The sequence below is a fragment of the Dictyostelium discoideum genome (genome assembly GCF_000004695.1).
Source record: "Dictyostelium discoideum AX4 chromosome 2 chromosome, whole genome shotgun sequence".
NCBI lineage: Eukaryota > Evosea > Eumycetozoa > Dictyosteliales > Dictyosteliaceae > Dictyostelium > Dictyostelium discoideum.
In genome coordinates, this window is record NC_007088.5 from 3,828,755 (window position 1) to 3,853,812 (window position 25,058).

At 25.4% G+C, this 25,058-nt stretch overlaps 8 protein-coding genes and 1 non-coding gene across 9 annotated transcripts in view; 3 read left to right on the top strand and 6 right to left on the bottom strand.

Moving 5' to 3' along the window:
- The window catches only part of DDB_G0274785 (TMF1-like protein), a gene marked incomplete at both ends in the record, with an annotated part of 3,338 nt that extends 1,986 nt beyond the window's left edge, over positions 1–1,352 (top strand). Inside the window, one exon of the mRNA XM_638805.1 lies at positions 1–1,352. This exon is cut by the window's left edge and continues 1,117 nt beyond it. Coding sequence (XP_643897.1) covers positions 1–1,352 — 1,352 coding nt within the window.
- A 45-nt stretch (positions 1,353–1,397) lies between these two features.
- DDB_G0274351 (5'-3' exonuclease domain-containing protein) lies at positions 1,398–2,966 on the bottom strand (the record flags this gene model as incomplete). The annotated part of the gene is made up of 1 exon (XM_638806.1): positions 1,398–2,966. One exon carries the CDS (start codon positions 2,964–2,966, stop codon positions 1,398–1,400), a length of 1,569 nt encoding a protein of 522 aa, XP_643898.1.
- A 516-nt stretch (positions 2,967–3,482) lies between these two features.
- Positions 3,483–4,219, bottom strand: DDB_G0274787 (hypothetical protein; the record flags this gene model as incomplete). Its single annotated transcript, XM_638807.1, has 2 exons — positions 3,483–3,717; positions 3,858–4,219. 2 exons carry the CDS (start codon positions 4,217–4,219, stop codon positions 3,483–3,485), a joined length of 597 nt encoding a protein of 198 aa, XP_643899.1.
- A 274-nt stretch (positions 4,220–4,493) lies between these two features.
- DDB_G0274349 (UBX domain-containing protein) lies at positions 4,494–6,482 on the bottom strand (the record flags this gene model as incomplete). The annotated part of the gene is made up of 1 exon (XM_638808.1): positions 4,494–6,482. The coding sequence occupies one exon, from the start codon at positions 6,480–6,482 to the stop codon at positions 4,494–4,496; it is 1,989 nt and encodes a 662-aa protein (XP_643900.1).
- Positions 6,483–7,299: 817 nt separating this feature from the next.
- On the bottom strand, positions 7,300–9,414 carry DDB_G0274347 (hypothetical protein; the record flags this gene model as incomplete). The annotated part of the gene is made up of 1 exon (XM_638809.1): positions 7,300–9,414. One exon carries the CDS (start codon positions 9,412–9,414, stop codon positions 7,300–7,302), a length of 2,115 nt encoding a protein of 704 aa, XP_643901.1.
- Positions 9,415–10,629: 1,215 nt separating this feature from the next.
- gpt7 (Stealth family protein) lies at positions 10,630–12,162 on the top strand (the record flags this gene model as incomplete). Its single annotated transcript, XM_638810.1, has 2 exons — positions 10,630–11,402; positions 11,493–12,162. 2 exons carry the CDS (start codon positions 10,630–10,632, stop codon positions 12,160–12,162), a joined length of 1,443 nt encoding a protein of 480 aa, XP_643902.1.
- A 320-nt stretch (positions 12,163–12,482) lies between these two features.
- Positions 12,483–19,016, top strand: DDB_G0274789 (hypothetical protein; the record flags this gene model as incomplete). Its single annotated transcript, XM_638811.1, has 3 exons — positions 12,483–13,028; positions 13,162–18,100; positions 18,193–19,016. The coding sequence occupies 3 exons, from the start codon at positions 12,483–12,485 to the stop codon at positions 19,014–19,016; spliced, it is 6,309 nt and encodes a 2,102-aa protein (XP_643903.1).
- Positions 19,017–19,348: 332 nt separating this feature from the next.
- Positions 19,349–25,014, bottom strand: DDB_G0274753 (hypothetical protein; the record flags this gene model as incomplete). The annotated part of the gene is made up of 4 exons (XM_638812.1): positions 19,349–22,662; positions 22,840–23,136; positions 23,379–24,338; positions 24,933–25,014. 4 exons carry the CDS (start codon positions 25,012–25,014, stop codon positions 19,349–19,351), a joined length of 4,653 nt encoding a protein of 1,550 aa, XP_643904.1.
- tRNA-Gln-UUG-10 lies at positions 24,605–24,677 on the bottom strand. Its single transcript has one exon. It is a non-coding gene; the product is annotated as a tRNA-Gln (tRNA).
- Positions 25,015–25,058: the final 44 nt, after the last annotated feature.

Genomic DNA, 25,058 nt, shown 5'->3' on the forward strand with positions numbered 1-25,058 from the left:
ATTCCATTGAGATTGATCGTTACAATAAACAGTTACAAGAGGAGAGATCCAGAATTAAAAGTGAATTCCAATTGATTGCAAACAATGAAAAGAAAGAGTTTCTTGATAAAATAGAACAATTGGAAACTTTTATACAAGAACATCGTTCAACTATCAATAGAAATAATGAGAAACAAACTTGGAAAGAGGAGGAATTAAATAAAGAGATAGCTCATCTTCAACAACGATGTAGAGATGCTGAAATTCGTAATGATCAATTAAGCTCTTCAATACCTCAAGCAACTCGTCCACTCTTAAAACAAATTGAATCCATTCAAGAACAATTCAATGAAAGACAATCGACTTGGGAAACTTTAGAGAAACAATTAAATAATCAATTACGTGAAGAACGTTTAAAAGCTGAACATGTAGTTAGAAATCAACAAGAGATCCTCTCTGAATTGGAAGAGTTAACTCTAAAATTCCAATTATTAGAGAGTGAAAGTAAAATTGATAAAAAGAAATTAAAATCTACAATCACAGAGTTACAACAACTTAAATCCATACAATCGGATCATCTTTCAAAAATACAAGATTTAGAATCCTCTTCTTCAACTTTACAATCAAAAATCGATCAACATTTAAATACCATCTCAATATTGGAAGAACGTTTAACACTTTCAAATAAAGAACTTAAAGATTTAGAAGATAAAAGACAAAAAGAAAAAGAACTTTATGAAAAAGAAACTTCAAACTTTTTAAAAAAACAACAACAGTTATTATTACAACAACAATTACAACAACAACAACAACAAGAAAATCAAAATCAAATTAATAATAATAATAATAATAATAATAATAATAATAATAATAATGGTTCGTCATTATCAAATAGTACAGATAAAATTAATAATGGTTCAATTTCAACACCACCACAACAACAAAATAAAGGATTATTTAGTGGATTAAAGAAAACACCAAGTAACCATGACTTTTTAAATCATTCAGTTGGAAATGGATTATTACCAGCATCTTTAGAGTATTTACAATCTTCATTATCACAAAAAGAGGGTGAAGCAATGTCATTACAAGCTCAAGTTCAATCATTAAATCATTCAAGAAAGAAATTAGAGGATGAATTAGTAAAACTTACCACTGATAATGAGGAATTATTAAGTGAATGTAAAGAATTGAAATTACAACGTCAAGAGATTAAAGATATTCAACAACGTTATCAAACCACTTTGTTAATGTTGGGTGAAAAAGAAGAAGCTGTAAATGAATTACGTTTGGATATTATGGATTTAAAGGATTTATATAAAAATCAAATTAATGAATTATTATTACAAATTGAAGTTTTAAAAAAGAAATAAAAAATAAAAAATAAAATAAAAAAAAAAAAAAAAAAAGTTATTTATTTAAATAAAAGGTCTTTTATTCTTTTTTTTAATTTCTTGTAACTTTAATAAATTTTCATGATTATTTGCTTTTTCATATTTTTCAGCATTTTTTATTTTTGATGAAGCTTTTGACTCTTGAATTTGATTAAAATTTGTTGTTGCCACGGCAGTATTATTTAATTTTGGAGGGATCTTTGAAAATGGGAAATAATTAATTTGATTATTTTCATCGAAAACTATTGATTCTTCTATTTTTTCAAAGTCTTTATGATCACGAAATTGGAAATTACCAGTTAGATTTGATTTTGACCAATCATAGAATGATGAATGATTCTTTAGATTTGTATAGAGTGTTTCAGCTAATTTATAACCTAACCAAGCGTCTATAGCTGCATATTTATGTTGATCCATATCATTGATGGTTTGAGTTATCCAATCTTCACGATTATTTGGTTTTGCTTTATATTGACGGTGGAAATTATATTTACCTAAACCAAGTAAATCAATTGCCAATACTTCAAGTGGTAAATAATTATTTGTAATACCACTTCTGAATGCAACACAACCAACATCCAATGCTGATTCACTCTTTACACTTGGAAATATCTTTGATATACGTTCAAAATCACTTTTAACACCAGTACCTGCTTTAATTATACTTTTATCCTTTAATAATTTAATTAAACCATCTGTTAATTTACCCATTGCTTTGATGTATATAACAGCTGATACGGTTTTTGTTGATATTTGAATAGAATATGGTATTGTACCCTCTAAATCAAATCCAACTATTATCCTCTTACTACTTAATGTAGAGTTATATGCTATTGATAACTCTTGATAATAGATTGATGTTATCATATTTACAAAGAATTCACATTCTACCTCTTCAAAAATTACAAGAATAGTTGGTGATTCATTTATATTTTTTGACCATATAATATTTGAAAATTTCTCTTTAATACTTTCAAACCAAGGTAACTTTTTAAAGTCTATCTTTTCCATATCTTCTTTATTATTATATATTAATATTTCTTTTATTATCTTTTCATTATTATCATTATTATCATTATTATCATTTTCATTATTATCTTCCAAGTTTTCATTTTCTTTAAATTTATTATCTTTTTCTAATTTTATATTATTATTATTATTATTATTATTATCATCTTCAAGTTCATTTTCTTTTAATTTACCAGAGTTTAATTCTTTTATTTCTATATTATCTTTTTTTTCATTTTTATCTTTTTTTTCATTGTTTTCTTTGCGTTCATCTTTTTTATCTTTTTTATCTTTTTTATCTTTTTTATCCTCGTTGTTTATTTCTTTATTATCTCTACTTTTATCTGAACAGCCTTTATCCAAATCATTTTCATCTTTCTTTTCTTTCTTTTCTTTCTTTTCTTTCTTTTCTTTTTTTTCTTTCTTTTCTTTCTTTTCTTTCTTTTCTTTCTTTTCTTTCTTTTCTTTCTTTTCTTTTTTATTTAATTCTTTTTCTTCATGTTTATCCCTTTTTAATTTTTTCTTTTCTATTTCTTCATCAGATGATTCATTTTCTATATTTTCTTTTGATCTCTTTTTGGCCATTTCGTAAAAATAAAAAAGATTGGATTTTTTTTTTTTTTTTTTTGTCGTTGGAATTTTTTTTTTTTTTGTGTATGAAAATATAAAAATAAATAAAATTTATTTATTTTTGGAAAACTCCTGTTTCAAAAAAAAAAACATAACCTTATTATACTGTGTGTAAGAAATTTTTTGATAATAATTTTATTGATCTTGAATTTAAAAATTGGAAATTTAGATATTTTTTTATTTATTTATTTTTTTTTTTGAAAAAGAAGGTAATTTTCTTTATCATTTGACAGATATCCTTTGGACGAGTTTTGACGCAAAAAAAAAAAAGAAATATTATTCTTTAAATTTAAATGTTATAACTTTTGATTGAATTTGAATATTTCTAGTTAATTCTAAATTATCATTAGTTTTTTATGAGTTTTGATATCTACAAAGTTTAAATCTAACTATTGATGGAACTGTTGAAAAAAACAATTTCAATATAAAATAAAAGGAGTTGATAAAAATAATTGTGTTTAAACACAATTGTTATAAATCATCCCTTATTGGGATTAAAAATGACATATCTTCAGCAGGGTCTTTATATTTTCCATACTTTTCATCAAGAAAATTACTTTTATGATTTCTAGAAAGGTATTCTTTAGCCTCTTCTTTTTCTTTTTCTTTCATTTTTCTATGTTCCTCTATAATCTTTTTAGTGACTTTACAATTTATTTTTCTTTTTTTTAATATTTCAAGTTTATTTAATTCTTTAGAAAGTTCACTATGAATTAATAAAATAAATATTTTCAATTATTATTTATTCAATTATTATTAAATATTGTTATTTTTATAATTTAATTATTAAATTAATGAAGAAGAAATAATAATAAAAATAATTGATAAGAGGGGCGATATACATACTCTTTTTGAACTTTAATTAAACTACCTAACCATGCATATTGAGATTTAGCATTCACAATTTTCTGATCTAATTCCAAGGATTTCTTTGATTGTTGTTTCTCTCCAAGATCTTTTGTTGTTTCTTTATTTTTAGGAGGGTCCAATTTAAACTTTTTATTATTTAATTCGTGTACCAATAATTTTACTATTCCTGTTGTGTGATCAGTTACTTTTTCATGATCTATTAAATCAATTTCGGCATCCCTAGCAACATTTGCTGATATATGTTCTATAAGTGTTATAACATCCATTTTAGATGATTTTGGAATAAAATATGCTTCCATTTCTTTTTCTGAGTTTTTACTTGTTTTTCTTTTACCCATTTTGAATTTTATTTTATTTTTAGATTAGTTGATGGCAATGATGATGATAAGGTTGTGGTTGGTAAAAATAAAATAAAAAAAAAAAAAAAAAGAAAAAAAAAAAAATTTTGAAAAAAAAAAAAAAAAACAAAAGGAAAAGTTATTTTTTTTGTTGGAAAAACTTATTAGATTTCCAGAAATCTAAAAAGGTATTTTTTTTTTTTTTTTCATAATTTTTTATTTTTTATTATTTAAATATTTTTATTTTTATTTTATTTATTATTATTATTAAATATTAAGGTTCTCTTAAATTTAAAATTGCACGTGGGTATAAATGTAAATCTAATAAAGTTTTTGAATTATCAGTTAAAGATTCTTTTGGGAAATTGGTTACTAATTCATAGGTTGATAAATTTATTTGAGAGTTTGAATCGAATAAATGAATATCTACCCAATCACGAATTGATTGAAAAGTGTTATTTACAAAGAATTTTCTAGTGATTCTAGTACCATCAGGTGGTAAACTGATTGAGATTTCACAAATTTTAATAGGAGAAGATTTAATTTGATCCAGAGATAATCCAATCGATGGATCCACTGGTAATCTATCTCTTTTTATGGAGATTTGAGTTTGTTGTTCAATTTCCATCGATAATTTTAAAGCTCTCTCTAATTCTTCCTCTTCTTTCTTTTCTCTATCTTTTTTCAAAGATTCATTAAATTCTCTCTCTTGTTCCTCTCTAATCTTTCTTGAATCTTTTATCATTTTCTTATGTTCTAATCTACCTTTATCTATTGATGATAGAAATTGTTGTGCTTCTGGATTATTCTCATAATATTCTTCTTCATTATCATCAGATTCATTACTAATATTTAAACAATTATTAACTCTATAACCATATTTATTATTTTGATTATTTTGATTATTATTTTGATTATTATTATTATTATTACTACTATTATTATAGTTTCCGCTATTTTGTTTATATTCATTAATTTCATCATTTGGTGATGACCCACCAAATCTAACCTTTCTTCTTGATGGTGTATTTGGTGAGCCTAAATTTGGTTTATTTGTTTGATTATTATTTTTTGATTGTTGTGATTGTTGTGGTGATTGTTGTGATTGTTGTTGTTGTTGTTGTGGCGGTGGTGATGGTTGTCTATGATTATTTTGATTATTTTGATTATTATTATTATTATTATTATTATTATTATTATTATTATTATTATTATTATTATTATTATTATTATTATTATTATTAGTTTGCTTTGTTTTTTGTTGTTGTTGTTTTTGTTGTTGCTGCTGTTGTTGTTGTAATCTTATGGATTCATTAATAGCTCTTTGTAAAGCAATATCTTCATCTTCATCACCTTGATAGTCAGAGAATCTATCATTACGACGACGTTGATTTGATTGTTGTGTAGTATGATCAGTATTATCAGCATTATCATCATCATCTTCATATTCTTCTTCATCATCATCATCATCATCATCATCATCCTCGTTATCATTTTCATCATAAATTTCTTCAAGATTTGCTTTATTTTCCATTTGTTGTTTTCTTAATTGAGTTTGTTCATAAATATCTTGTGGTCTCATATGACCTAATGGTGCTCTTGGTTGACCAATGATATTATTCATAAAATCTTTACTAAGAAAAGGCGTATAATTACCAAAATGACCACCACCATCTCTATTTACATTTGGTGCCATCAAATTATCAACTGATCCTTGTGGATATTGCATTCCTGTAGATGATGATAAATTAATTGGACCACCACCAGGTAATGGTTGCATCATACCTCCACTACTACCTAAAAGACCACCAACACTATATACTCCACCATTACCATTACCATTATTATTACCATTATTATTATTGTTACTTTGAATACAACTAGATGAAGATGATAATGTTGAGGTTGTAGTTGTATTTTTAACACCATTAATTATCTTTTTTGAAGTTACACTTGTGGATCCACCACCACCACCACTACCACCACCACTATTATTATTACCTGATGAATCAAATGTTGATTCTTCAATAATTTCTTCACTCATTGATGTACCATTACTACTAATACTACTATTACTACCATTACTATTAGTTCTTCTTGAAGATGATGCTGATGAATAACTTCCACCACCACCACTACTATTGCTATCATTACTATAATTATTATTTCTACGATTACGATTACGATTTGTACTCTTATTTATACCACCAATACTTTTACCACTTGATGTTGTTGGTCCATTATAATTATTATTCCTACTCATTTTTTATTTTTATTTGTTTTAATCTATTATTTATTATTTTTATAAAAAAAAAAAAAAAAAAAAAAAAAAAAAAATCTTTTTTTTTTCTCTTTTTTTTTTTTTTAATTTATATTTTTTTTTTTATTTTTTTATTTTTTTTTAATTATTTGTTATATGGAAAGATAAAATAAAAGTGATAATATAAAAAAAAAATGTTATATTTTTTTTTTTTAAAAAAAAAAAATTTAATATTTGTTTATTTATTTTTATTTTTTTATTTAATTTTTAATTTTTAATTTAATATTTGTTTATTTTTATTTTTTTTTTTTTTTTTTTTTTTTTTTATTTTTGGAATTATGTGTGGTGTAATTTATTTATGTTGTGTGGTAAATTTATTATTGAGGAGGGGATATGTATATACAAATAAAAATATGATAATCCATTATTATTATTATTATTATTATTATTATTATTATTATTATTATTATTATTTTATTATTTTTATTATTTTCATTATTTATGTATTTCCTGGATGATGTAATATTGATTTTTAAAATATTTTAATCCATATTGCTATTTTCTAAAATGTGTAAATTGAAAATTTATTATTATTATTATTTTTTTTATTATCTTTATTATTATTCATTTTATTTTTTATTTTTTATTTTTTTATTTTTTTATTTTTATTTATTTTTATTTTATTTTTTAAATTTAATGAATTAATTTATCAAATTGTTGTTGTTGTTGTTGTTGTTGTTGTTGTTGTTGTTGTTGTTGTTGTTGTTGTTGTTGTTGTTGTTGTTGTTGTTGTTGTTGTTGTTGTTGTTGATGATGATGATTAATTATCAATTAATTCATCAAATTGTTGTTGATCTAATTGATCTTGTTCTAAACGTTGACGTTGTAATTCTAAGATTTCAGGTTCAGATTTCCAAGAGATTTCATTGTGAACTTGGTTAATTTTATCTTTTTTTTGTTCAATGATGATTAAATTATAGATTGATTTTATTAGAGGAGCCAAAGCGATAAAGATAAAGAATATTTCACCTTCATGAATATGTAAATTTGGAGGAACACCATAAATCCATAAGAGAGAGGCGGCAATGGTCCAAATGAAAACAATGATAAAGTTTTGGGTTATCAATACCTCTGGTATGAATGATGGTAAAAACTTTACATCCAAGGAGAATAAATTAAATGAAGAAGGATCAATTTGATTTGATTTTAATCTTTTTGATAATGGATTTGATTGTTGAGAAGTGTTAGAGGTGGTGTTGGTGGTAGTATTAATTGTTGTTGTTGTTGTTGTTGTTGTTGTTGGATGATATTCATGAAATATCGAATAAAGATAACTTGAAATTAAAAATGTATGATAAATAAAAGAACCAACAATAATTGTCCAAAGGAAAGAAACCAATTTCATTTGATAAACATTTTTGGTATCGTATAAAGTTGATTGATGTAAAGCCAAAGATTCGATTGATAATGGATAGAAATAATTAACCAAACGCATTACAATTCCAACAGAACCCAAGAACAATTCACGAGCAGGTGAAAAGGAACTAATCTCTGATAGAGAATTTGAAAGATGATTTACACAATAGAATATATCCTCTTGACCATTGACTTGATTACCAATCAATAGAGTTTGAATAAAGTATAAAAGAACCAATGACCAAAACAACATGGATAGCAATGGTATGACCAACAATGTAAGAATACTATGTAAAAATTGTAATGGTAAATTGGATTTGATAATAATTTCCTTTTCAGCTAAACGAGTTGCAAATAACCAAACCACGAATAAAATCACACCAAACAATATACAAGAACCAAATATTTTTAAATTTTTTAATTCCTGAACTGTTGAGAATTCTTTTGGTATTGATGTATTACCACCATCACCACCATCACCACCACCATCACTGTAATCAATTGGATTAAAATTATAATTTGAACAGAGGAAATTTGAAACACCAACAATTGAGAATCTTCTCCAATTATCTTTGAATGCTGTTAATTTGGTTGCAATTGATGGATTGTTGAAATCGAATTGATCAAATTCACCAGTGGTCTTTGAAGTTTGAATGGATGGTCCAGTTGGTGACATTATGATATGTTTCAAATGTGGTAATGGTAGATAAAAGATGATAGCCACCAATGAGATCAATAGAGCCATTGATATCAATGCTCTAATCCATTGATGATTAATCTTTGTTGTTAAACCAAGTGAGAGGAAATGATAACTCTTTGAAGCCATTGATGGATTACGGCGAATCTCACTTGACAATCTTTCCAATTGTGCCTCTGTATAATATTTACTCTGAAGTTCACAATTTTGTTTGGAAATTTGTAAACATTTAGATGGCGTATACATATCACCCCATGATTGTTCACCCATCTTCTCTATGATGTTCTTTGATGACTTACCACCTGAAACTGTATTCACTGTACCATTAATTTCATTTCTTTTTCTAATTGGTGGATTATAAAATATAGTTTCAGTTTTAATTGGTTCTGTTGGTGTATTATTATTATTATAATTATTATTATTATAATTATTATTATTATTGATATTATTATTATTATTATTATTATTATTTAAATAATAATTTTCATCACCATCATCATCATCGTCATCATCACTATCAATATATTCTTCTTGTTTATCTTTCTTTTTTTCTTTCTCTTTATCATTGTGTTGATTTATTGGTGTTGTTGTTGTTGCTGTGGTTCTGATTGAAGTGAATACAATTTCATCTTCATCATCTTCATCATCATCATCATCTTCTAGTTCTTCTTCTTCTTCTTGAAATTCATCATTTACTTCATCTCTTTGTTCAACTACTTCTTCAATTTCTTCAACTATTTCTTCAATAATTTCATCATCGTCATTGAATTCTTCAACTTGTTTTACTTTTTTAATGGTTTTTTTTGTTGCCTTTCGAACCATTTTAATTTTTTTTTTTTTTTTTATTTTTTTTTATTTTTTAATTTTTTTTTTTTTTTTTTTTAATTATTTTTTTTAATTATTTTTTTTTTTTTTTTATTTTTTTTTTTAATTAACCAATTATTTATATATATTTTTTTTATGTTCGTGAACATAAAATTAATAAAAAAATAAAAAAAATAAAAAAATAAAATTAAAAAAATAAAAAAAAAAAAAAATATACCGGAAAAAATTTCAAATTTAATAATTAATGAATTAGGGGTAACATTGGAATTTGTAAAATGAATATTTAATTTTTTTTTTATTTTTTTAATTTCAAATAATTCATTACAGTTATTTTTAACAATTTTTAAAAAAATGTAAGTGCTACCATATGGATTTAGTATAATTTGATTTTATTTTTTTATTTAGTTATTTTTATTTATACTCCAAACCTTATTTTTAAATGTTATTTTACATTTAAAAAAAAATAAAAAAAAAAAACAAAAAAAAAAAATATAAAATAAAAGAAATAAAAAAAAAAAAAAAATAATGGCATGTAAAAAAAAAAAAAAAAAAAAAACTTACCTTATAATTACTAATTAATTTTTTAATTTACAAATAAATAAACGAGAAAATAAATAAAAAAAAAAAAAAATAAAAAAAAATTAATTCAATAACAATTAAGATGAGAATTGAACTCGCAACTTAATGTTGGTCAATTGTTCAATTCTTGCAAGAATCTATTTTTTTTTAAATTTTAAATAATAAAATTCTTTATTATAATTTTAATAATGTCCAATCCAACTAAACAAAATAAATTAATTAGGAAATTAAAATAATTTATAATTTTTTTTTTAATGGTATTAAAAATATAATATCAAAACCATTATAATTTTTTTTTTTTTTTTTATTTTTTTATTTGTGGTGTATTTATATTTAAATTTTTTAATAATGATTAATGACACCTGTCATGTCATTTGAAAATTCAATCTGTTTAAATTTTTTAAATGGGGGTAAAAAAAAATTAAAAAAATAAACAATTGACTAAAAAAAAGCATGAATAAATAAAAAAAATAAAATTTAAATATTATTTAACCGAAAAACGATAAAAAAAAAAAAAAAAACTTTTAAAAAAAAAAAAATTAGTTATACAACCAAAAAAAATAAAAAAAAAAAAAATTAGTTATACAACCAAAAAAAAAAAAAAAAAAAAATTAATTGTATATATATTATAATATGGGCAGAAAATTTAAATTTATAATATTATCTCTATTTATAATATCTCTTTTTCTTATACTCAATTATTCAATTATAAATAATAAAAATAAATTAAATTCGGATAATTATAATAATAATAATAATAGCAATAATAGCAATAATAATAATAATAATAATAATAATAATAATAATAATAATAATAATAATAATAAAAGTAAAAATAATAATAATATAAATAATAAAATTAATAAAAATAAAAATATTAATAATGAAAATATATTAAAGAAACAATATAAATATGAAAAAGATAAAATTTCATTATTAGAGAGTAACTTTTTATTAAGAACCAATGGTTTAATGGAGTTAAAAGAAACTAAAATATTACTTAGAAAATGTGAATATGTGGATTTAGTATATACATGGGTTAATGGTTCAGATCCAAACCATATTAATAGTAGACGAAAATATAATATAGATCTCGGTAATCAAAATTATCCTTCTTCAAGTGATGATCATAATGTTAATAATAATAATAATAATAATAATAAAAATAATAATATTGGAAATTATAGTAGAGATGAAGAAGAATCAAATAATAGTATACCAGAAGATGACACTCAAAGATATAGAGATTATGGTAGTCTAAAATATTCATTACGTAGTGTTAGAAAGTACGCCCCTTGGATAAAGAATATTTTTATTGTAACTGCAAATCAAATTCCATCATGGTTTAATACTTCAAATCATCAAAATGTTTATTTTATATTTCATAATCAATTTTTTAAAAATATGTAAGTAATTAAATTTAATTTATATATATATATATATATTTTATCCATAATATATATTAAAATTATTTAATTTTGAATATATAAAAAAAGAGATGATTTGCCAACATTTAATTCAAATTCAATTGAATCAAATTTTTGGAATTTACCAGAAGAAGTTTCAAATTGTTTTTTATATTTAAATGATGATTTATTTTTTAGAGAACCAGTAAAAGTTAGTGATTTCTTTGATTCTGAATTTAATCAACATATATTTGAAAGTGATGAAATTATATCAAGTTATACAGATATTGAAAATAATGAAAGATTGGATGTTTGGGCTAAATCATTGGTTATGTCAAATAAAGTATTGGATAGAATTTGGAAAACTCTTGGAAAACCTAGACAAAATGCTCAACATGGTGTTCAAGTGTTTAATAGAAAGATTTGGATCTTAATGAAAAGAGAATTGGAGAAAGAACTATCAATGACATCTTCAAATAAGTTTAGAACTGTAAATGATATTCAAATACCATTCACCTATAATCAGTTTGCAAAGAGATACTCTCAACATATCATTAAAGAACCAAATAATGGCTACTATGGTTTAAATGATAAAAATTTAAACAAAACTTTTCAAGAAGTTTTACTCAATAAAAATAAATCAAAAACAATTTGTTTAAATGATTTATTGGGTGAAAGTTTAGATAAAAATACAAGTCTTCAAATTTTTAACTTTTTTGAATCTTTATTTCCAATTAAATCACCTTATGAAAATAATTAATTTACTAGTAAATATTGTACTAATTTAGTAAAAATAAATTCTTTTTTTTTTTATTTTCCAAATTTGGGAAAAATGGAAAATAAATTAAAAATAAAAATGAAATTAAATAAAAAATATGCTCAATTCTTTTTTTAGTTTTTTTTTTTTTTTTTTCATTTTCAATTTTTTTTTTTTTTTTTTTTTTTCATTTTTTTTTTTTTTTTTTTTCATTTTTTTTTTTAATTATCACAACTTTTTGTAAATTTAACTCTTTTTTTTTTTTTTTTTTGAAAAAAAAAAATAAATAAAAAATAATTATTATTATTTATTAATTTTTAAAAATGGAGAATATATGGGGTAAACCCAATACTTCAAATAACAATAATAGTACCGCCAATACAGGTTCTATTTTTGGAGTGGGTACTACCAACCCTGTATTTGGAACTCCTACATTTGATAACTCAAATACAACAACACCATCAACAACAACAACAACAACAACAACAACAACAACAACAGACAATCTTGGTAGTAATACAATTAGTTTTGGAAATAGTTCACCATTTTCAATAACTTCGACATTAAATCCAAATGCATCATCATTCACTCCATCATTTAATAATGTTGGTAACAATTTAAACAATAATAATACCACCACTACTACTACTAATAATAATAATCAAAATATTAATAATAAAATTCAAGGAAATAATAAAACCAATATTTTATTTGTTAGTAATGTACCAGCATCAAATATTGCTAATGATATAGTATTAATCAATGAAATGAAAAGACATTTTGGGCAATATGGTACAGTTTTATCGGTTGATAACATTAAAAAGAAACCGAATAATACTTTTAATTTATCTTTAACATATTCCAATAGTGTAATTATTTATTTATTTATTTATTTATTTATTTATTTATTTATTTATTTATTTATTTATTTATTTATTTATTACAGAGAGGGTCAAAAAATACTAACAAGTTGTTTTTAATATTAATTATTTATTTTTATAGAGTGAAGCATCAGAAGCATTAAAGAAAGGAAAGAAATATCAACATACAATACTTATAATTAAACCACATAAAACTTTTCCAACTTCAACTACATCATCATCAATGCCATCTTTTAGTACTACTTCACAAATATCAAATACTAATAATAGTAATAATAATAATAATAATAGTAATAATAATAACTTTAACAACAATAACAACAAAAATGATAGTAGTGATATTTCTTTAATTTTAAAGAAAGATGATGAGTTAATGTTAAGATCACATGAAAGAAATTTAAGATTTCAATTAATGAAAAATGCGCCACAACAACAACCACAACAACAACCACAAGTACAACCACAAAAACAAAAACAACAATCAACACTTTTAAAGAATGAAGAAGATAATTTAGATGATGAAGATGAAATTGAAGAAGATGATATTAATGATGATGATGAAGAAGAGGATGAAGAAGATGAGGATGAAGATGATAATATTAATCAATCACCACCACTTAAGGCTACACAATCAAATACAAATCCTACATTAGCCCAACAAGTACCAACAACAACAACAACAACAACAACAACATTAGCATTAAAAAATAATAATGGACATAAAATTGGATTATGTTTAGATTTTATACCATCAAAAGAGAAACAACATAGAACATCATCAGGTGATATTAATATATTAGAGAAAACCCCAACCACTGGTGAGTTAATCCTATTGAAAAAGTATAAGAGAAATGTAGCAGATGATAATACAGAGATTCCACCCGATGAAATTAGACCAGTACATGTGTTATTAAAGGTAATGAATTATATCACTCATGAGATCTCTGATCAAGAATCACTTCAAAGACCTGGTGTAACATTTTCAGAGATTCAAAATTTCATTCGTGATAGAACTAGATCCATTAGACAAGATTTAACATCTCAACATTCAAAAGATGGTATTTCAATCGATATCCATGAGAGATGTACTCGTTTTCACATTGTTTCACATCATTATCTTTGTGAACTACCCGATAAGGATTTCAATGCATTTCAAAATCGTGAACAGTTGAATAATTGTTTAACCTCTTTAAAACAATTCTACAATGATCATTTCAAACAATCCAATGGTCTAGTGACAACCAACGAACCAGAATTCCGATCCTATTACATTTTAAATAATTTAGAGAATAACTATGATTTGGTATCCTATATGATCGATATACCTCGTTCAATCTTTCATCATCCATTCATTCAATATGCAATCGAAGTTTGGAAAGCTTATCGTTCCGACAACTATAGTAGATTCTTTATGTTAACTCTATCGGGTACTTATTTACAAATGTGTATACTTCATCGTTATTTCACTCATGTTAGAAAGATTGCAATCAAAAGAATCGCTAGATCCTATAGAGCTCCGAAACAACCAACTACTCTTTTCCCAATTCAAGATTTTAATAATATCTTAATGTTTTCTGATTCAAATGAAACTAATCATTTCATTTCTACAATCAATGGTATTACAATTGATTCAAATAATAATAATAATAATAATAATAATAATGGTGGTGGTGGTGGAGGTGATCAAATTATTTTCAATCATTCTTTTAATTTTAATCAAATTAATGATATTTCAATCACTCCTTATCGTTCTTCCATTGTAATGTCACGTGCACCTAAAACTTTTCAACAAACTATTGATGTACCAGAACCTGTACCAATCGTTCAATATCGAAAATGTTTCATTGATTTTGATCAATCTTTTCAAAATCCTTTAATATATAATAAACAAAATCTAGATGCTGAATCTGAACAATCTGAATATAACTATTCAATAGCTGCTTCTGGTCCAATGAGAAGTTTAGTAACTAAAAATGCAATTGCTACTTTTGGTTTAAGTAATAAAATAACTCCAGTCCTACCTTCAACAATAACAACAGCAACGACAACAACATCACCACCACCAATAACAACATCAACCATACCAATTAAATTACCAACTATTTCACCAACTTTTGTTAAACAAATACCTCAAACTTCACCAAAAATAAATAATACCAACAATATCAGTACGATTGGGTCTCCATCTATTTTTAATAAACAACAACAACAACAACAAACACCACTACCAACAACAGCAGCAGCAACAACAAAAGAAATGACAATAAGTCAAAGTCCAACCATAACATCACCATCTACTCCTTCTACCTCTTCATTATTTAATAATAAAACAGGTTTTGGAATTAACAACGTAGTTAATTCAAAATCGATATTTCAAACTCAATTAGCACCAACAACAACAATAACAACAACAACAACATCAATACCAACCATACCAACTCCTTCTACATTAAAAACAACAACCATTGAAAACAAATCATCGATAACATGTGTTTTTCCAACCTCTTTTCCTGATAAGAGTATCTTTGGTGCAACTTCTAATAATAAACAAACACTTCCAACTTCTTCTTCTTCTTCAGTCTTTGCAACCACAACACCACCTTCATCTATATTCTCCAATACTCCTTCTTCTTCTTCTCAACAAAAATCATTCAACACTAACATTATCTCACCATCTCAATCAACACCACCATTGGGTGGCAATGATTCACTTAAAATCACTACACCTCCAAATAAAACCATTGAAACCACGCCCAATATAACACAATCATCAAATTTATTAAATAGTGGTAGCAGTAATTTATCCTCAAATTCATTATTTTCACCAACTATTTCTAATACAACACCAAAAACACCAACAATCTTTAATAATGAAAGTAATAATAACAATAACAAAAAAAACATCTTTGGTGATACAAAAATAGTCACACCAAAACATTCATCATTACCACAAGATTTATTTGGTTCACCAATTGTAAAAGAGATACCATCAACACCAATGAGCATTTTACCAGGTAGTAAAAGTACATCTCTTATAGACTCTTCAACAATAACAACAACTGAAAGGGATAAAAAAAGAAGAAATAGAAATGATCAACAAGAAGATAATGTCAACTTAAATACACCAATACCAATATCAACTGTTAAACCACAATTCACTGATTTCCCATCATCTCCAATGAATTTATCAACACCATATGTTAATAAACAATCTAATTTCAGTCTTAATCAACATCAACAGCAACAGAAACAACAACAACAACAAATTCCCTTCCCTTCAAATCTAATTGAGCTCGAAAAATCTACATCCAAAGTTCAATCACTACCACAACAACCACAAATACTACAAACAAAACCACCTCAATCATCAATGCCTATTGTTAAAAAACAAACAAAATCCTATTCAGAGAAATCGAATAAAACATTACTTTCCTATATGTTTAGATGTTGGAGATTTCAATTATTACGTTTTAAAAATCAACAAAAACAAATTCAAGAAATTGGTGATGAAATTCCACTAGATTTAGATAATGAAAATACTTTAGACCCTATTATATTATCACAATCTTTAATAACACCTAAAAAACTATCACCATCAATTCAGCCTCAATCAATTTCAAAACAACAACAACTACAACCACAATTACAACAACAACAACAACAACAACAACCACTACTACTACAACAACAACCAATTAAAATTGATTTATCACCAATAAATATTCCATTTTATATATACGATAATCTAGATAAAATTAATAGACAAAATCAAAAAGGCAAACCCCTATTTTGGAAACTTTTATATTGTTGTCCAGATCCTCAATTTAATAATAATAATATTAATGATAGTGAAAATAACATTAAACAAATTATTGAAATTATTTCAAATAAATTATCATACGAGAGAAATAAATTACAACAACAACAACAAAACTATATTACAACATTATGTCAAATTCAAAAATATCATATAGAATACAAAGATCAAAATTCACAAATGAAAAGTAAAACTGCTGATAGGTCAATAGGTATTTGCGTAAATAGAGTTTTCAATACCAATACTAATAATAGTAATAATAATAATAATAATATGGAATTACAACATATTCAAATGACTAGAGGTCTCTCTTCGATATTATTTCAAATATCAACAAGTATTGGATTCGATTCTAATTGTAAATTACAATTGTCTAGAATTTTAAATTCAATTCAAATTGAAGATCCTATTCAACGTATACCAATATTATTTTTAATTATAAATGATAATGGGGATAATAATAATAATAATAATAATGATAAAATTGAAAGATCAATTGAAGAATATATTATCAATAATCAAAGAATTTGGGGTGAAATTATAAATCAAATTAAAGTAATCAAAGTAGATAGAATTGATTCAATAGTCTATAATAGTTTTAATGGTGATTCTGATAATATATTGGTTAAATCTTTACAATGGTTAAGTAGTAATACCCCTCCAATTCCATTCACAGAGATAAGACCTTTATCCTCGGTATTTGATTCAGTAATTGTCAATAAATTTTCAAGTAGTATCTTTAGCCATTATTCAAAACAATTCCAAAATCCAATAATATATAATCAGCAGCAGCAGCAGCAACAACAACAACAACTCCCAACACCACAAACTATTGTTAGTTATTTCAATTTTGTAATTAATCAATTGATTTCTTTTATAACAAATCCTGCTTTGAAATCTATTCAATGGCCAATACCAGAATTTAGTGGAAGTTTTAATACTTCTTATTGGAATAGTGATCAAGTGTTCAACTCTATAAAAATATCACTAAATTCAATTCTCTTAAATAATTTACCAAATGAATTAAAAGATTTAGTTGGTGCAATATCTAAAATTGCTGATGACACAACAAATAATTTAACATCATCATCACAACAAAATCAAACACTCTATCAAGCAATTGAACCAATAATTAAACAATGCAATAATTGGATATCATCTCATCAAAAAGATAAAATCGAATCAATTAATATTGATAACCAAGTTAGAGAAATTTTTAATGATCAATTTATTGAAAAATTTGGTAATTTTCATTTACATTTTTTCTTTTTTTTTTTTTTTTTTTTTTCTTCTCCTAAAATTTATTACTAACATTTAATTTATATATATATATAGAGAAATTCAATAAAATTAATAATGGATATTTTATAGTAATACCATGGCATTTAATATTTGAAACAATATTTTCTTATCAAATTAGTAAGATTCCATTCATTCAGTCATTTTATAGCGATTCAATGATTAATGACCTTTTAGATTTTAATAGTTTTATTGGAAATTATAATAATAATAATAACTACAATATTAATAGCCAATATCAAAATCAAAAGATTATATCATTACCAATAAAGAGTCTTAATAATAGTATTTTAATTTCACCATCAAAGAAAAGACAGACCAATTTTAATAATAATTTATCCTCTCCTTCAAAGTATCATAGAGTTCATTTTGATGAAATGAAAATTAATGATCTTGATACTATTACCACCACCTCCACCGCCACTACCTCATCCAACCCAATGAAAAGAAAACAAAATATTATAAATAATAATGTAGGCATCAACAATAATCAAATGTCGGCATCATTATCATCAACTCGTAATAATAATAATATACTAAATAGCCAAATCCAATTAAGTAAAAGTTTAAATTCCAAAAATCAAAGTACCTCTAGAACTTTGGATCAATTATTGTTAAGTTTACAAAATGAAAAGAAAAAGACAAAAGCTATAAATAGATCTCTTATTTCCACTATAAATACCTACAACAACAGAGATAATAATAGTAATTTTAATTATGATGATCAATTAATTAACTCAACTTCAAACTCTAAAGATATGATTTCAAGTACAATTACATTTAAAAACCATAAATTGACTGGTAGTGTTTTGGATGTATCCGAAAAACTATTGTTTTTGATAAACAATAGTAATAATTAAATAAAGAATTTTATTATCAGCAATATAAATCGTTTGTTGTTTTTTTGGATTTTTTGACTTGTTTTTTTTTTTTGGATTTTTTGGTTGTGGGTTGACATTGAATCTTTTCTTTTTAACCTTCTAAAACTGTATTATCATTAATATTTGATTTTTAAAAAATTAATAAAGTTATTGATTCTAAAATTTGAATTTAAAAGATTTTTTTTTTTTTTTTTTTTTTTTGATATAAATAAACTATTGTAGTATACAATTAGTATGTTATTTTTATTTATTTATTTTAGGTTTTTTAGTTTTTGTGAATTTAAAATAGTATGTTATTTTAGATTAGGTAATTAATAATTAATTGGTGGTGTAATTGTTGGAATTGGTTCATTTGTGTTTATGCTCCATTCTTTTTTAAATTTTTTGATGGTTTCGGACCATTGGGTTTCTTTTTGAGTTTTTGTGAGGTTGTTTTTAATTGAGTATTGGTTAAAGTTTGATAAAGTTCTTGAATATTCCAATCTTATTAGCTTGTGCCATTTTGATTTTAATATATCATAATCTAGTGTTGTGTTGTTTATTTGGTTGTTCCAATTATCAATTGATTGAGTTATATTGATGTCAAATAATGATTTGCATAACCATATCCATATTTGGTGAATAACTAATGAGATTATGTTCCAATATGCATGTGTTCTGACTAGATCAAGATTTGTGTTTATATAATTCCAGTTGAACCTGTATTTTTTATATTGTGCGTTTTCTGCAAAATGAAAATTAATATTGATAGTTGGATCTGGTTTAAATGCTTTGTTGTTTGTTTGTGGTTTATAGATGAGTGTGTATAATTTTGTTGTTTGGTTTTTTGTTAGTGACCAGTTTTTGTTTCCATTGCAATTTTTATATATAAAATATTTTAATTTGTCGTGGTTAATGAAGTTGATTGTGCGCTGACAATTGAAAAACAAATGCCCATAGGGATCATTATTCATTTCATTGTTGCAAATGGGGCAAACTTTGTTGTGTAGATGATTAATCGGAAGACATCTAGCATGGAATCTTTGCATTGTATCACGGCCTTTTGGATCTTTTAATTTTTGAATTTTGACAAAAAGTTGGTCGTATGTGTATTTCCATAATAGTTGTATTGATTGTTGGTGCGAAGTAAGAAGTAGATCTGAATATTTCTTGCCAATATAGTCTTTTGATTTGCATTGGTGATTGTTTAGTATTGTCGAGTAGATTTCTTTGAGTGTTGGTGGTAGTGAAATATTATTTGTGTTTAATGTTTGAGAGGGTTGGTTTTTTGTTAATATTGGTTGTAGGATTTGAACTTTATCTTTTAGATGTCCAATTTGAGTTGCATAGTTTTCCCATTCTTTTTTGATTTTTATAAGGTATGGAGAAGAGATTGATTTGTTGATGATTTGATCCATCCAACTTATCATGTATATTGAATTGTTTGCAGATTTATGCATTTGTAAAAATCTGTTGTATATCCAAATCTTTTGAGCAACTTGTCGTAATTGTATATTCCACATACCCCAACCACCTTCTTTTAATGGTTTTAATGATCTATCATAACACATCAAAGGTATTTTTGCACGTGAATGGATGGTTGATGTGTTGTTTTCAATGGAATTGGTATTGAGAGTTGGTGATTCAGAATTTGCGGGAGAATTCATAAACCATGAGATTAATTTATTAATTTGAATTTCTTCATCTTTTGTAAATTCTTCAAGGTATGATAAATATGTTATTGGTGATAGTGAGTAGGTGTTTATGATGGTTGTTTTTGTTTTTAATGTTGTGCCACTAGTTTTCCATAGCACTAATGATTTAATCAGTGTTTTCATTGTTTCTGGTAATTTCCTATGTAAACCATTATGATTAAAGAAATAGCCAAGAACTCTTTCTGATTGATCTTTTTTGGTTATTGGTATTCTTTTTGATTGTGGAATGTTGTTTATTATGTGTTTATCAGTGATTTTGTGGGGGTTGATTTCTATTATTGCACTTTTGTCAAAATTTAATGATGATGATGTTGAAGCGCAGAAATTATCGAAATGTTTGATTGATTGTTGTTGTTGTTCGTAGTTGATGTTGTATGTTGTAGAGTCGTCTGCAAATTGGGTAAATTTGATTTTAATTTGTGGATTGGGTGAAATTGGTAATCCAATTATTGAATTGTCTGCATTTATTGTTCTTGCTAATATTTCAATTACAATTACAAATAAAGTGGCTGAGATTGGGTCACCTTGTTTTACACCTCTTTTAATATCGAATTTTCTGGTCGTTTTACCATTAATTGAAATTTTTGCTTGTGAGTCAGATAATAGCTTGTGGATTAAATTTATTAATTTTATTGGTATACCAATATGAATTAATGTTCTTTTAATGCTATCGTGAGAGATAGAATCAAATGCTTTAAAGAAGTCAAATAGTGTGATGATACCAGGGAGGTTTTTAGATTTGAGGTAGTTGATTAATTCATTGATGTTGATGATGTTGTCTATGATGAATCTGTGGGGTACGAAACCAGTTTGGTTGTTGTTGATGATGAAAGGAAGTATTCTCAGAAGACGTGCATTGATTACTTTTGAGAGGATCTTGTAATCAGTGTTTAGAAGTGTAATGGGACGACGATTTGATATGAGTAAGGGGTTGCCTTTCTTGTATATTGTGTGTATAAGACCTTCTGTGAATTCTGTTGTGATGTGGTGAGGATTTTCTAGTATATCGTTGAATAATGTAGTGAGAATTGGTTTAACTTGGTTTAAATGATTAATGTAGAATGCATTTGTAACGCCATCTGGACCGGGTGATTTGTTGGGGTTACAGGTTTTAATTGCAGCTTCAACTTCATCTTGTATAAATGGTGAGTCTAAACCATTCCAATATTCATTTTTTATGATGGGCCATGTGTTTAGCATGAGCTGGTGAGTAATTGGACAACATATTTGTAAGCTATATAGATTTGTGTAGAATTCAACAAACGCATTTTCAATTTGGTCGGGGTCGGATGTAATGATGTTACCATATTGGATTGATTCAATTTTTGCATCTTTTGATCTTTTGTTTAGTATTGCTGATAGATACTTGCTAGGTATTTCTCCATTTATATGTTTTTTTAATATGTTTGTGTGGTTTTGATGTAATTTGTTTTTGTTACATATAATATTGTATTCAGCGATGCATTGTTCTTCAAGATGTTTGAATTTTGCTGCTTTTTCTAATAGTATTTGTTTTGCACGTTGAGTTTGTTTGTCTTTGTTATATTGATAGTTTTTTAGAGTTTTAATAATTTTTGATTTTACTTTTGACCAGTTTGTAAATTGATTGATTGATGTGTTATTGTGATTAGTTATTAAATGATTGATAATATTGATTGCTTCATGGTCATTTGCAGTACCAGGTGATAATATCCATCTTTTCTTATGTTTATTTATTTGAAAAGGTGAAGAAATTGTTGTTGATATTGGATTATGATCTGATAATGAAGATGGAATTTGGTGGACTTGTGTATATATATTTTCAGGGTCTATTCTATTGTATTGAGTATATATTCTATCTAATCTGTTGCCATGTGTATGAGTTGGAGTGTTTTTAAATTCACCTTGATCAATTAGATGGTGTTGGTATGTGTAGGATTGGATAATATCATCTAATAGTGAATTGTCGTTGTGGATACGATTTTTTCTTGCCAATATATTCTTTTGATTTGCATTGGTGATTGTTTAGTATTGCGAGTAGATTTCTTTGAGTGTTGGTGGTAGTGAAGTTGCATATGAATTCTTTTTGATGGTATTATTTGATGCTGGTGCGTAAATTCCAAGAATACCAATTGGTAATTGATTTGGAAATATAACGTCTGCTAAAATAGCTCTACCATCAATTGTTGATATGTGTTTGAGTTTGAGTGTGTTTGGGTTATGGTTAATGATGATTACACCATTTCCTCGTTTGGTGACAGAGATGATGTGATCGGGAAAATCATGTTTAAGTTGTAATGGTGATGAATTGAGTTCAGTGAGTATTGAGATTGTTGGACGAGGTGGAAGTTTTGATATAAGTAGTTGTAGTGTGTCAACAGCTTTTTGGTAGGAATTGTGTTGATTGTTTGGGTTTTCAGTGAATCCTCTACAATTCCATGTTATAAAGTTGATTTTTGAGCTCATACCTTACTAGGTTTGGCAGCACCAGTATTGACTGGTTGTGTAGTCAGGGCATTGCTGCTTCTTCTTGTATTTATTGGATTTGGAGTTGGTGCACTTGGTTTGTTTGGTTGAGATTGTAGAGGTTTTTGTGGTACAATTGTTGGATCGGTTGGATTGCTCATTGATAATGAGTTTTTCCCGTTATTATTATTTGAAGAATCACTTTTGTGTGAAATTTCATTATTGTTTTGGGATTGATTGTTAATATCAAGTGATTCATTTAGTATAGCTTTTGAACCACTATTTTGAAGTGAGTTTTTATTGCGATTGGAATTTGCAATTTCGTTGATTGGTGGGGTGTTAATGTTGTTTTTTGGTGGTTGATTGTTTTTGTTCATGTTTGGGTTTGTGATGGCATTTTTTATAGTTGTTGCCATATCTGCATTTTTTGCATGTTGAATTTTGTGTTTAGTGACACTACGTGTTGCAGCTTTGATATATCTTGTGATACCAGATGGTTGTTCGATCTTTTGATCAACAATGTTGTGTGTGTGATCAATTAGATGATATGTTATAATGTAGCTTTTAAACGCAACAGCATATGAGTATGTGACAGTAAATGATTCAATTGATGTACAACTGGTGAATTTAGTGAGGTTGTTTGTAATTGCATCGTTTGCATGTTTGGGTGAGTACGTTTTAATGAATGTTTTAATGATTGCATAATCATTTGATGATATATCGAATCTATAGTTGAGTTTGTCGATATTTAGTGCAAGTTGGTTTTGAAGGTTGATTATTGAAGTTAATTTATCAACGTTGCAATTTACGAAGGCAGTTGCACCAATTATTTTGAATGCTGATGGCGACAGTATATCTTCGAAGAGTTTGTGAATGTTTTTGTGAATTTGTTGAATTCTTGTGTCATCTTTTGAGGTTAATTCTTCACGGATGTGTGGTTGATTAAAGTAACACTTAATGTTGATGGTGTTATTGTTTTTTTCTAAGAAAGAGAGTGGTCTTGTGATTGATGGAGGTGCAATGATATCTAATTGATTATCAAGTCCTTTGTTTAGTGAGAGTTGGTTTGTTGGGGTTTGTTTTTTAGGTGTGTCGATTTTTGCACTTTTGTTTTTTGTTGTTGAGGTTGTGGAGGTATTATTTGTATTGGTTGTGTTGTTATCTGTATGATTTAACTGTAATTCAGTTGAGTGATCATCAGCCATTGTTGAAAAGTATATAGGACGATAGCCCTTGCTTTAATGAGCAAAAATAGGGTAAAATTAAGAGGAATGAATGTGGCGGTGAAGATATAACAGTGATTTATTTATTATATGTATAAATTCTCGTTTATTTCTTTGTTTTTTCGGTTTTTTGTTTTTCAAAAGATTTTTTTTTAAATTCTATACAAAGAATCGAACCTACGATCTAATATTTCCGATTTAAAAATGGTTCTACTGAGACTCGAACTCAGATTACAGGATTCAAAGTCCTGGGTGCTAACCAATTACACTATAAAACCTTGATGTTTTTATAATTTTATATAGTAACTATTATGCTTAAAAAAAATTTTGATGTTTAAATTTATTATTTTAAATCTGGATAAATGAAAGAAAGTTGATCAAGTTACACTTAAGCCTAAAAAAGAGGTAGGGCTACAATAAAAAATTCAAAAAAAATTGAATTAGAATAGATAATAAACTCATTTCAATCTTAGGTATTTAGAATTTAAAGTTATTGGTTTATAAAAACATAATTAAAAAAATCATTTATTCACGATTACCTATGTTTTGTTTGGTTTTAGTGTTCTCATCATGATTATTGAACTTTATATATATATATATATTACATTTATTCATTAAATGTAACCAAAATATAAATACATATAAAAAGATTTTAATAA